Raw genomic sequence first — 12,117 nt, 5'->3', positions numbered from 1 at the left:
GCAACTCAATGGAAGCAAATACAGTTTATGCATACAAGCAAATAACAGGCTGCAGGCACCAACTTTTCATTTGAAAAGCCCCTCAATGTAGTGAATTGTCAAGGATGGGAACAGCTCCATTGTTCTGCTTGACTATAGGTCACTCGTAGTCACAAGCCCATTCTCTATTTACTCCTGGGGGTTTTCAATGCGGGCAGGCCAGCCTCCAGTTAAAAAGATGAAGTCAAGTGAGCCGCCACGATTGTTCATATGCAATGCGGTAACATGCCGGCAATGTGCTGAGGGCATTCAAATAAAAGCCTTACATATTTAAAACATTGGACATCAATGTTTTCTCCGGACACTCCGCTTTCCTCCCACATCCCAAAAACATGCATGGTTGGTTAATTGCAACTCTAAATTGCCTGTTAGTGTGAATGTGAGTGCAAATGATTGTTTGTTTGTATGTGCCCTGCCATTGGCTGGCAACCAGTTCGGGGTGTACCCCCCCCTCCTGCCCGATGATAGCTGAGATAGGCTCCAGCACGCCTGTGACCCTAATGAGGAGAAGCGGTTCACAAAATGGATGGATGGATGGACATCAATGCCATTTCAGGCTTTTATTTTGAAGTTGACCCAACGCGGCTTCATCAAACCATGCGTTCGCCCCCTGGTGGCTGGCTGACAAGGTTGCGAAAGCGCTTCATATGCAGAAGTGCCTGCATTTTAAATGTAAAGATTGCCAGCGATCAGACTAATTCAAAAGTGGCAGCCAAAATCAGGATTAAAATTTTATGAATTATGCAGCCCTACCCCTCGTTCTCCTCCATTGTTGTTACTTGTTAGTTTTTTGGTTTTCACTGTTTGAAATGGAAACCTGACCATCCCCGTCGGTATTTTGTTTTGGCTGCCGGTGAAGTTGTAATGGTCTTCGGACCATCTCATGCTGGGCCTTGGCTTGCACACAAAGAGAGACCCTGGAAAAACGAGCGCTGTCCTCTGGGTCCAGCACTTGTCGTTCCCAAAAGCGACAATAAACAAAGCTTGTTGTTACAATTCCTCGCATACAGCTAAGTGTGTGTCCTTATATGTTGGATTTCAGTGTTTCCTTACGTAACAATTATGCTGACTTTTGTATTCAGTTAAGCAATCCCAGCCTGGTGTTTCTTCCCCCCCCCCCCACAGTAAATTGTAATGGAACAGCCCACCTTTGCCACCATGACTCGCTAGCAAAATGACCTCTTTGAGGCTGCATATAAACAAATTAATGGCCTCTTTTACACAGAGATACCGCAAAGTGGCAGTAACATAAGAACCAGCATTAACAGCATTGGCCTTTTACACAGAACCCCACAAAGACAGGATATTTCCTTTCACACAGCGACATGGCATCTGACAATCAGATAATTAGATGGTGTCAGCACCAGTTTCTCATGCTTTCAACACAACAGAGGGGGAGAAGTTTGGAATTTCTTTTACATGCTGTCGTCACTTTACGCTGTTAAGCCTCTCTTTACTTCCTTCTAAGTGCGGAAGTTTGCTGGTTGAATTTGAATCCTCACGTGTTGGTATGTTTCACACAGAACAGCGATACGGGGAAAAGCCGGCTGGTGGGCATTGTGAACGGGGATACAGGTTTCGTTCTGCCTCTGTTGCAGCTCTACTACTGCAGAAGGTGTCAAATTGTCAGGTTGACTTGTTCCCCTTTTTGCATCAGTTTTGCTTTCTCACAGCAGAATAAGCACTTCAAACGCCCCTAAAATCCTCCATACCGAATGAATTCAGGAAAAAGCAATTAATTACTAAAGTACATGACATATTCTACTGCCCACACTTCTCTTTTCACGAATAATGTTCCATTTACACTATTTAAGTGGAGTTTTTAGGGCAAGTGACGCCGTTTGAAGTGTAATGGATATTTTGGAGCTATGCTTTACAGAGCTCTTTGAAATTTTGGCCCGTATGAGTTTATTGGTGGATATTTTTACCTGAAAATTGTCAGGCAATCGGAGAAGGGCTTCCCAAAGTAGCAGATGAAACGAAAGGGTCGAGGAGATATGTTGAGAAATAATAATGCTTCATTCTAATTTGAAGGTTTTTTTTTTTTTGACCAAATTTTTTATGGGCAATATCAAAAACACTTCCCCAAAATAGCATTTTTCCAGACACAAAAAAAATATTTCGGAACCCATCATGCAGTTATTATATTCAGGTACTCTGGTTGGAGTGCCCATTCCAACAGGACATTTGGACATACTGTCATTTTTGGGAAATCTTGTCACGTTGCCAATTGGTACCTTTGACACAGTGACACTGGAAAAGACTACTTTGATCAGAGCGTGTAAGGCGTTGCAGGCATATTCCCGACATTGTTTCGACTTTGATACTATCTCAGAAGGTGTCAAATTTACAGGTCGACTTTGTCCCCCTTAAATTACGTCAGTACCTTTCATACAGACATGACAAAAAGCCAGCTTTTTGACGGACAGTGTGAAAGGGGCTACAGACCGCGTCAGGCCTGTGTTATGACTCATACTACAGAAGGTGGGATCGAAACTGTCGGATCGACTATATCTGTGATGGGCAGTTTAAAAGTAGCTACAGGCTTCGACAGTCTCTGATACTACCCCAGAAGGTGTCAAATTACTGGTTTAACTCCCCCCCCCACCCCCTATTTTGCCACATTACTTTTCACACAGTAACACGGGGGAAAAGCAAGCTTTGATGCACTGTGTGAAAGGCTCTAAATGAGTCCGCCCACCTTTGCTTTCCCTCAAGTACTACCTTTTGAATTCGGAAATAAACAAGTCGACTTTGCCCCCCACATTCTGTGTCCATTGGTACAAAATATTGTCATGGGAAAAAAATGAAAATTCTGGCTTTGAAAGGGACTGATGGTGATATATTCGCCTCTATCATGCCTTTTTTGCTGCGCGCCAGAAGATTTATGGCTAAAAAAAAACAATCCGCTTGCTGTTGCGCATTTGTTTAGGCAGGCATTCCGTTAAGACTAGATTTTTTTGTTTTTGTTTTTTCATGTATTAACTGTGAAATGTTTCGTTTCTCTTTTTTGTATATTCATGACTGCATGGTATGGTAGCATTTATTGTCAGAACATATAGAGGGACTTCAGGTGCCTGCCAGAAAGCAAAAACGTTAGGAAAAGCCTTTTAGACCAGCTAAAATGTATTTGGGGTTAATCAGAGACACTTCAAATAATGGCAGGTGTGTGCTGAATCTCTATTAACATGACTTTGAATGTGATTGGTTAATTCAGAACACATTCACATCCCATTTATAAGAGGCGGTGCACAGTTGTGCAACCACATTATGTTTTTGTTTTTTTTCCCCCTCTCAAATTTGTTTTTATTTCCCCTCTCAAATATATTTTTTAAAATATTTTTTTTCAAATTGAGTTATACAGGTTACAGGTCACTAATGGTGAAAACAGTTTAATTATGGTTTATCTCGGTCTCTCTTTTTTTTTTTTAACGTCACAAAAACCTGGCTTTTAGACAGGGGTGTGTAGACTTTTCATATCCACTGTATAGAAATAAAATGTACTTACTTACTTTACAACAAATCTCATTGAGAGGAGCTCCTTATCTCTCTTGATGGATTAAGTTCTCAACCACAATCAGGATGTGACATCAGATTGTGGCTTTTGTCCTGCTTCTACCAGATGCACATTTGTCCTTTAATGGCCTCGCCTCCCCTCGCCTTGTTCACTCACGGTCAGTTGGGAACGGAGTGGTCGTTGTTAGAGCGTGCTTTAACTATTTTTGGTGTTTTGTGCAGGCATGGAAGAAGCGGTGGTTTATGCTTCGCAGTGGCCGTTTGACGGGCGACCCAGATGTGCTGGAGTACTACAAGAATGACCACGCCAAGAAGCCCATCCGCGTGATTGACCTCAACTTGTGTGAGCAGGTACCCTTCCTTTTCATATGCATAGACTTGTCTTTGTTTAAATTTTATTACTGCAAATTCACTGCACTATGGAAAATCTAGCTGTCCGTGGCAGTGGGTTGCTTTTTACAAGAGTGGGTGATATTTTGTAGGGTGAGCTTTAGAATATGGTTGTCAGGGCAAATAGTATAAAATAGAATATTCTGTAATTTCCTGTTTTTACAGGAATTAAGTCATATTACGATAGAAACAAAATGACCCTTTTTTGAAAATGAACAAGTTATGATGATAAAGTTGATGAGAAAAAAGTCTCAACTGAACCAGCCGGCCCTACCATCACGGTGTATATATGTATTGTGTTTCACAGTCACAATTAACTATATTATTCATATAATTTCAAATGTACATGTGGCTAGAAAGCAAAGCATGGATACTCTCTGTCGCTGAAATGCATTGGTGCAGTCAGTGATTGGGGCAATCAAACATTGCCCACAGCCTCTCAAAATATTCACACACTGTCCTTATTCTTGACAGTTTCCTCTTTGTGGCCATCTGCTTCTGCATTAACTATCGCGTCATGTTTTTGTGGTTCAATGAAAAAATAATACCGTACAGCCTATTGTATATGGAGCCTCAAAACCGGTTACAGTGTCGCAGTTTTTCCATTGCATTCGGTCGGTAGATGTGCGGCGCTTAATCGCTGGGTGTGTGGCGAAGAGTTGCCATTTGTAATTTTGTTGCGAAGGTCCACTTCCGTCGCATTCGGCAACGTCGCTCGGTATATGGTGGGCCTTATAGGTCATGTGAATATTGCAGCTGTTGAAATTTATGACTAATCCATCCCCTCTTCCACCCTTAGGTGGATGCCGGGCTGACGTTCAACAAGAAGGACTTGGAGCACAGCTTCATTTTTGACATCAAGACCATCGACCGTGTCTTCTACCTTGTGGCTGACACGGAGGAGGAGATGAACAAGTGGGTGCGCTGCATCTGCGACATATGTGGCTTCAACCCCACCGATGACGGTAAGAACCAGACCTATTACTGTTCATTCCTCTTGTGTGTCCCCAGAGGGCTACTATCTCTCAAATTTGATTTTGGAGGAGTATGGCTAACCTTCTCCATTGGCCCTGGCCCCAATTATCTAGTTGTTGTTGTAGGGCTGGTTTTGCACAGTTCCCCGCTGCTGTTTTCGAAGCATTACAGTACATCCAAAAAGTATTTGCAGCGTTGGACTTTTTCCACATTTAGTTATTTGTCAGCGGTATACCAAAATTGATAAAACTAAGACATCACATGTACGTTACTGTTCAGTCTTTGCAATGAAACTCAAAATTCAGGTCAGGTGCATCCTGTTTCTGCTGATCAAACGGTACCTTAATTGGAGTGTGTGGTAAATGCAGTTGCTCAGACATGATTTGGAAAGGTACACACCTGTTTATATACATTAATTCCATAACTTTAAGAGTGCGCCAACTTATGAATTTTCCCAGTGATGAGCCAAGACTTGGTCAATTGTTTTTGGGTTTTTTTTGCCTTTGTGTTGCAAACCAAAATTTGCGTTATGAGTGAGCTTCAGGGCTGCCGACTCTCGAGTGAAGAGGAGAAAGAACTGTAATGCTCTTGCATGTGGACAAGGAGTGCCACAGTCACTGATGCACTTGATACTTTTCTTAATGGGAGAAACTGTCAAACACAAAACAAAAAGAACAATTGCAAGGAGCTGCTGTAGGCCACAACTCACACCCAGTTTCTCACATGCAAACTAAACCCACCAACAGACTGACTCCAGCTTCTGATGTCACTTGGCCATGTGTGTGAAAAGCACACGTCAACACACAAATACTACAGTGCATTACAATGCACTTTATAAAAATTCTATTTTATTATGATTTTATGTGATACAGTGCTGGCTGTTTTTCTTTACTAAAAACTAAATATTTACATTTTTGGGGGTTGGAATGTATTAATGACATTTCAATTCTTTTAAGTGGGGAAAATTTATTTGAAATACAGTACAAGCAAATTTTGTTTCGAGCTTGGTCTCAGAGCGAATTGAACTCTTAAGTCGAGGTACCACTGAAAGGTCCCACAGTTGAAGAAATTGTCTGTTGACCTCCGGAACGGGATTGTCTCGGAGCACAAATCTGGCTTATCGCTGGCATCGGGCCGAAACCACCATGTCCAAATTTGGTCAATTTCACAAATTCATACAATTGGTCAGTCCCCACGTAGGAATGTTATGTTTTTTAAAGAGGAAAAATAGCATTCTATTATATTGGACTTTATTAAAACATAGAACATTAACATAATTCAATAGAATGCAACGAAACAGTTTTTGCATCATGTTTTAATGCTGCTATTCATTTCATTGTGCTGCTCCTTCTGATGTAGCTGCCTTTGCCACCGGGAGGCTGTAGTCATGCAGACACAAACGAAGAAGAATAGCACTTCTACTACTACTGAAAGTGACCTTGTAAGAGTCTGTAATATTTGTCATTTTTCAGAGAGAATTAAGAATGTATACCTGTGAGTATTGGTATATTATCTGGTTACATGTGTTGCGCCACTGTTTGTAGTTAAATATCCGTAGCATAAAAGGTTTTAAAACGGCAGATATCGATGCTAACCAGTCACGTCAATGGCATTTTCCTTTGTATGTCAGCATTAAAGCTATAATGCACGACTGTTTTTTGTTTAAAAGGTCATTTTCACCCAAGTCACTGCTAGAGGAGATGACACAATGCTGATTAAGCCATTTCAGCTCCTCTAACATCTTGCTGTATTTGTCAGTATATATTTTTTAGATTTAGTGAATGCCGTATTAATTTCCCGCGCTGGCCCGTTTGGTGCCGCACTGGAAATGACAGCATGGTAATGACGCATGTCCTTCAAAACATAGTAAAAATGTTGTAGAATCACATATAAGGGGCATAACATCCATTGCCGACGTCAAATTGAAGCGACGGCTCTGTTCTTTCGTTGTTATGTAGAATTCAAGCTTGGTGGGGGGTGGGGTGCCAAAAGTTACATACTATAGCTTTAAGCTAGCGGGCCATTCTGAAGGAATCGTTTTTTTTTTTTTTACTTACACAAGGTTTCATTCTCATTGTTTTAGTTGAACAGTAAACCTCAAGTGGGGTGTCATTAAACAGCTTGAAGCTTCTTTTTTGATGAATTGTTCACTGTTTGACAAACTGTTGTTTGTCAATGGAGTTGTAGTTCAGTTTTGTCCCCCTTATTAAATGTCTGTGCTTTTTAGATACGATTAAAAGGTGAAAAAATTAGACTAATTTGACAAATTCATCTTTCAACCTTTCAGTCCTGTTGCTTCAAGGCCGTTCTCTCCACTATTTTGTTGATGTCGCTTTTGTCTAACATTCTTGGTCTCCTATAGCAACCAGTGATTAAAAAACGGTGTTGTGAGAGTACGCGGGAAAATAAGCTGCTTTGGACCAACATTCTCGCACATCGCCTTCCTCGCAGTTCTTCTTACAAAAGAATGTCCTTGGCTCTACGTTTTGCACTTGTGATTGTGCGGGCCCACTGTGTGTACATGTGTGTGTGTGTGTGTGTGTGTGTTGCTGAAGTGCTAAATAATCACGCTGATGATATGAGACGGCAGGAGAGAAGTAAGAGTGGGAGGTGTATATGATCAACAGGTATCTGTGATTCAGCACCTCTGCCAACTGATGGCGAAAGTAGATAAGAGTAGGAAGGGGAAATATAGAGGGAGAAAAAAATAGTACAAATTAGCACATTTATTTTGATTTGTGAGCTCAAATTTGAGATATGAGCTCTGTATGGTGGCAGTGAACTCACCTCAACTTAATAGCAGCCCTTTGGAAAATGGTGAACAATTCTTCAAAAAAGAGGTTTAAAGCTTTTTAATGCCACTCCCTGTTGAATTTAACTGTCAAACCTTCACCAATGGATTATAAAATCAAGTTGTATTTGTCTAAAGACACTTGAATGTTGGTATAAAAATAGCTTGGGGGGGGGGGGGAGATAATTTTTATGTATGTTACGACGGTCTGAATTTTACGAGAATAGTTAATATATTTTCTGCCAGTGCCATTGACTTCAGGTTGGTAGAAGCCTGGGAGAAGGTGTTAAATTTTACATCCATGTCCCCGCATTGCAAAATTCCATTTTGGGTTGAGTTTGTACCCCATTCCATGTGGGTGTCGTTTTATACAGTACAGCGACACCGTAAAATGATGGCTTTTCCAACCACATGATCTTACAATATGTTGCATTTCAACACAAGCTAAAATGGTCACCATCCTCTCTCCTTTGTCTTCAAGAGGCTGCCAAAGCTGGCCAGCAGTCGGCCATCGGGGGCCTGGTGGTGGACACCCCTCCGCACACGGCGCTTGGCAACTTGGTGGGTCAGCCGGCGGCAGCCCTGACCGCCGTGCCACCTCCCTACCAGCCGGTCAGCGTGCGGCATCTGGACTCCCAATCCAGCACGGAGGAGCCCCAGGATTACTTGTGGCTAGTCAACTGTGAGAGCAAAAAGCCCGATGCCAACAGGTAAGACCCCCGTGCCGTTCTTCCTGTGCTTGCTTCTTGTCCTTCCACCATTCTTCATCCCTGCTGCGCCTCGTGTAGCTCAGTGCCGCTTCACTTGTCTCTGGAGGGAGACCGGGAATATTTGCTCCTGGAGGAGTGCGAGAGCAGGACTCTTCCTCCACAGGCTAGCCTGTGAGTGACCCGCCATTCAGCTTGAAAGTGCCTGGTTTGTGTGTGGTGTTTGACCCACCCAAAACTAAAATGCGTTTCCATAGCTTCTTGAAGAAGGTTTTGGTGCATTTTGAAGCATTTGCATTGTCCTTTCTGTTAGATCAAAACCTCACACGCATGTTTTGAAATTAACCAACAGCATTTCATTGTCGAAAATGGTCATTTCATCTTGGGATGGGCAGGAATTATTAAGAATTATTTTGGTCTCACGTTTATGTCGCCAGGGTTGTGCTTTGTAGTTAAAAGTACTACATTATGGCAAAATGTGCATTTTATGACAGTTTCTAGGTTTTTGGGCACATAAATCAAGGACTTGCCTGCTTAGTGCCCAGCATTTGTTTATATGCAGCGATTAAGTAGAGCAGAGACTTAAACCCAAACTTATTGTCTATATGTGGCGATTCCAATTGCATGGTGGGTAGGGATGGTAGATGGATGGATGATAGATACCTTATGCATCCTGTGAGGGAAATTAAATTGTCGCAGCATCAATATTGATGTTCGTCTCAACTCAAACGTCCATCTCCTGTGTTGTCATCTCAGAGCCCACACTGAGTGTTCCAAGTCTACCTCCTCCGAGACGGACCTGAATGACAACCTCCCGTCACACCGAACGCCCACGTCGTCCACGTCATCGGCCAAGCACAGCTCTCAGAACGGCTTCTTTGCCGGGCACCCGGCCCCCGCCTCTGCTTCGTCCCTATACGACTCCCCGCCGTCACGGGGCGCCTCCCTCCTGAGCGACAACGGCCTCTACCACCTGCCACGCAGCTACTCTCAGGTAGGGTTGCCAATGCAAGGTTTGAACATTTTTTTTTTTTTACTTTGAGTTTTGCTAACCATTTCTTCATTTGAGGAGAAACTTTCTAATTTTGAGGAGCAATTTTTTTTGCAGGTTAACTGCACAGACCCGAAGCAAGGATTTTATTAAATAATAAAAATGCAACAATATAACGGGGGAGTTTAATGTAGTGCTGCTGCTAACACATTTTTTCTTACTTGAGTATCCTACTGAAAATTCTATCGAACAATCGAGTATGTGGATAAGCTATATTTTGCTTGGTTAAAGAACAATTATGAATACAAAAGCAAAAAGATATTTCACTTAATAACGGATGTCTAATTGGTTTTCTTTTTTATATAATCAACATTTCTTAAATTCACATTGTGCATAAAAGATATAAGGTATTAATTTAAAAAAAAAAACATTAACAGCCTTTGTGCATCTTCACTTAAGCAGCTACTGTTTTTGCATTGTGTGACATTAATACATTAGGTTCATGAATGTGCATTTATAAGCTTAGACCAGCTAACAAGAAAATAGACAAATATTCTTTGTACTACTCAAGGTTTTGGAAGTGTTCAACTTTTTCAAACTAAAATGAAGAAACCTCAAGAGAAAACAAATATTTCTTGCATCTGACTTAACCAAAACTGTCTTCTGTTTGGGTACATGACTCATTTTGCTGTTATTCCTCTGTGGCCACATTTGCCATGTTTTTCACCTACTTGACTCAAGGTTTTGCCACTTACAGATCATCAGATGGTAGTATACTGGCCATATGTCACACAGTATACTACACTGAGGAAAAGCACTTGTAAGTAACGCTATGGTTGCTATAAGGTGGCGTACTGTACTTGTTACCTTCATAATAACCAAAGTCACACATGGTGTTGGGAAGATTCATTTTCTACGCAAACTAGTTCAAAGTTCAGTTCCTTGATCCCAAAATAAACTAGTTCATACTTTTTTTTCCCCCCAATACTCTATTTTGCTGACTTATCCACATTTGAAGGCATTACAGTACCTTAATTGCTCCAATCTTTTTAATTTATTAATTTTTTTAAATACTTGACCGGAGCAGTGGCGTATCTGAAGCTGGGTCATAACTCGATTGACCAAGGGGCGGCTCAAAACTCGAAAAACTTTTGGTGCCCTTGTAGTTGCATTAATATTTAGGCAAAATATTTTATGCCAAAATGTATTTTTAGCAACTATTTAAGCTCCCTATGAGGAGCCAACGTTCATTTTTCAATTCCTGGTTTATTCTCTTTAATTCTCATGGAAAGTTTCACATTTTGAAATTTACCATAATTTTTCCCCCTGCTCTCAGGACACCGTGCTGCTCCCCAAGTCGGCATCGTCCCCCACGGCCCACCAGGACGTTGGCGGCGAGGGGTCTGAACTGTACGTCTTCAACACCCCCTCACGAAAGCCCTCCGTGGAGACGCAGATACGCAATCTGTCCATCAGCTACGACATCCCACCCACGCCCGGGGCTAACTCTACCTACCAGGTCCCCCGCACCATGTCGTCCTCGGAAGGCGGGGGGGACGTCCTGCCCCCTCCCAGGCCACCCAAGCCCATCTCCGGACCCCCGCCGGCCCACGCCGAGCGCTCCCCCACAGACACTTATTACATGCCTCGCTCGGCGTCAGAGACCGACGGAAACTACTGTGTGCCTACAAGTGCTTGCAATAAAGCTTTACGCAGCAACACTATTGGAACCGTCGACTGTTCGCGCCTACGCAAAGGTTTGTATAGTTCAGATATTTATTTGGGGGGAATGACATAGAAAGGGGTATTAGGCCCGCATTGCAGGGAAAACAAATATCGTTAGCCTGATAGTATAGTTGACCAAGTCATTTTTGAATGTTTTTGGAAAACGAGAAAAGTTGCCTCGATTCAACATTTGCAGATTACCATGACCTGGATGGCTGAGAAGCTACACTGACAAAGAGGTATTTTTTTTCAAGTTTATTTTTTCAGATATTGTGACAGTCAGTTAAAAATGACTTGGGCAGTTATGCTAGCGGGCTAGCAATATAGTAAAATTACAGGAATTACAAGATGTAATGTTACAAAAATAAAGTTGTTAACCGACGTGACCGTACTCTCGTAGAAGCACAACTTTTTTTTATTTTTTTTTTTTAATTATACATTTCTCTTTAAATGTTACAGCTATCCTTGTAAAATTTTAATTTTTGTCATATTACATGTTAGTATTGAAATTACATTTTATAGTACATTGTATTATATACTATGACTTTATTGGCGGAAAATCTCAGCTTTATTCTCATCATATGATGACTTTATTATCATATAATTATTTTTTCTCATAATGTTATGACTTGAAATACAGTGGACCCCTCTTATTCGCAGGGGATGGGTACCAGGCCCGACCAGGAATAGTGAAAATCCGTGGCTAATTGACCCAAATTATAATTGCACGGAAAAGAAAAAAGTTTATTTTATTTATTTATTTTAATCCCAAATGTTTTTGAATAAGCGGGGATATACTGCCAATAATAGTTTTCCACCCTAAAACGTTTTTGGGGGTGGGGGTGGGGACTTTATTCTTTAAAATAGTTCCCCCTGTAAAATCCTTAAATTTCCCGCATTTTTGTCTCCTAATATCAGCACTTAATTGTTGGAAAATCACAATTGTTTTTGCTCACATTTTTTTTTTCTCGTAATATTACGAT

At 41.5% G+C, this 12,117-nt stretch overlaps 1 protein-coding gene across 11 annotated transcripts in view; it reads left to right on the top strand.

Annotated features, from left to right (window-relative positions):
• Positions 1–12,117, top strand: part of gab1 (GRB2-associated binding protein 1) — a 71,946-nt gene that overhangs the window by 44,286 nt on the left and 15,543 nt on the right. For 10 of the 11 annotated variants that reach the window (XM_061770900.1, XM_061770901.1, XM_061770899.1 and 7 more), the window contains 5 exons: positions 3,778–3,906; positions 4,745–4,910; positions 8,193–8,421; positions 9,175–9,412; positions 10,746–11,166. In XM_061770900.1, the coding sequence (XP_061626884.1) occupies positions 3,778–3,906; positions 4,745–4,910; positions 8,193–8,421; positions 9,175–9,412; positions 10,746–11,166 (1,183 nt within the window). Of the gene's footprint in view, positions 1–3,777; positions 3,907–4,744; positions 4,911–8,192; positions 8,422–9,174; positions 9,413–10,745; positions 11,167–12,117 lie in introns of those variants that run through there. The other variant, XM_061770904.1, reaches the window with a different exon arrangement.

Source organism: Phyllopteryx taeniolatus, chromosome 4 (assembly GCF_024500385.1).
Source record: "Phyllopteryx taeniolatus isolate TA_2022b chromosome 4, UOR_Ptae_1.2, whole genome shotgun sequence".
NCBI lineage: Eukaryota > Metazoa > Chordata > Actinopteri > Syngnathiformes > Syngnathidae > Phyllopteryx > Phyllopteryx taeniolatus.
The sequence above is the reverse complement of the archived record's forward strand: the minus strand, read 5'-3'. Positions and strand labels throughout refer to the sequence as shown.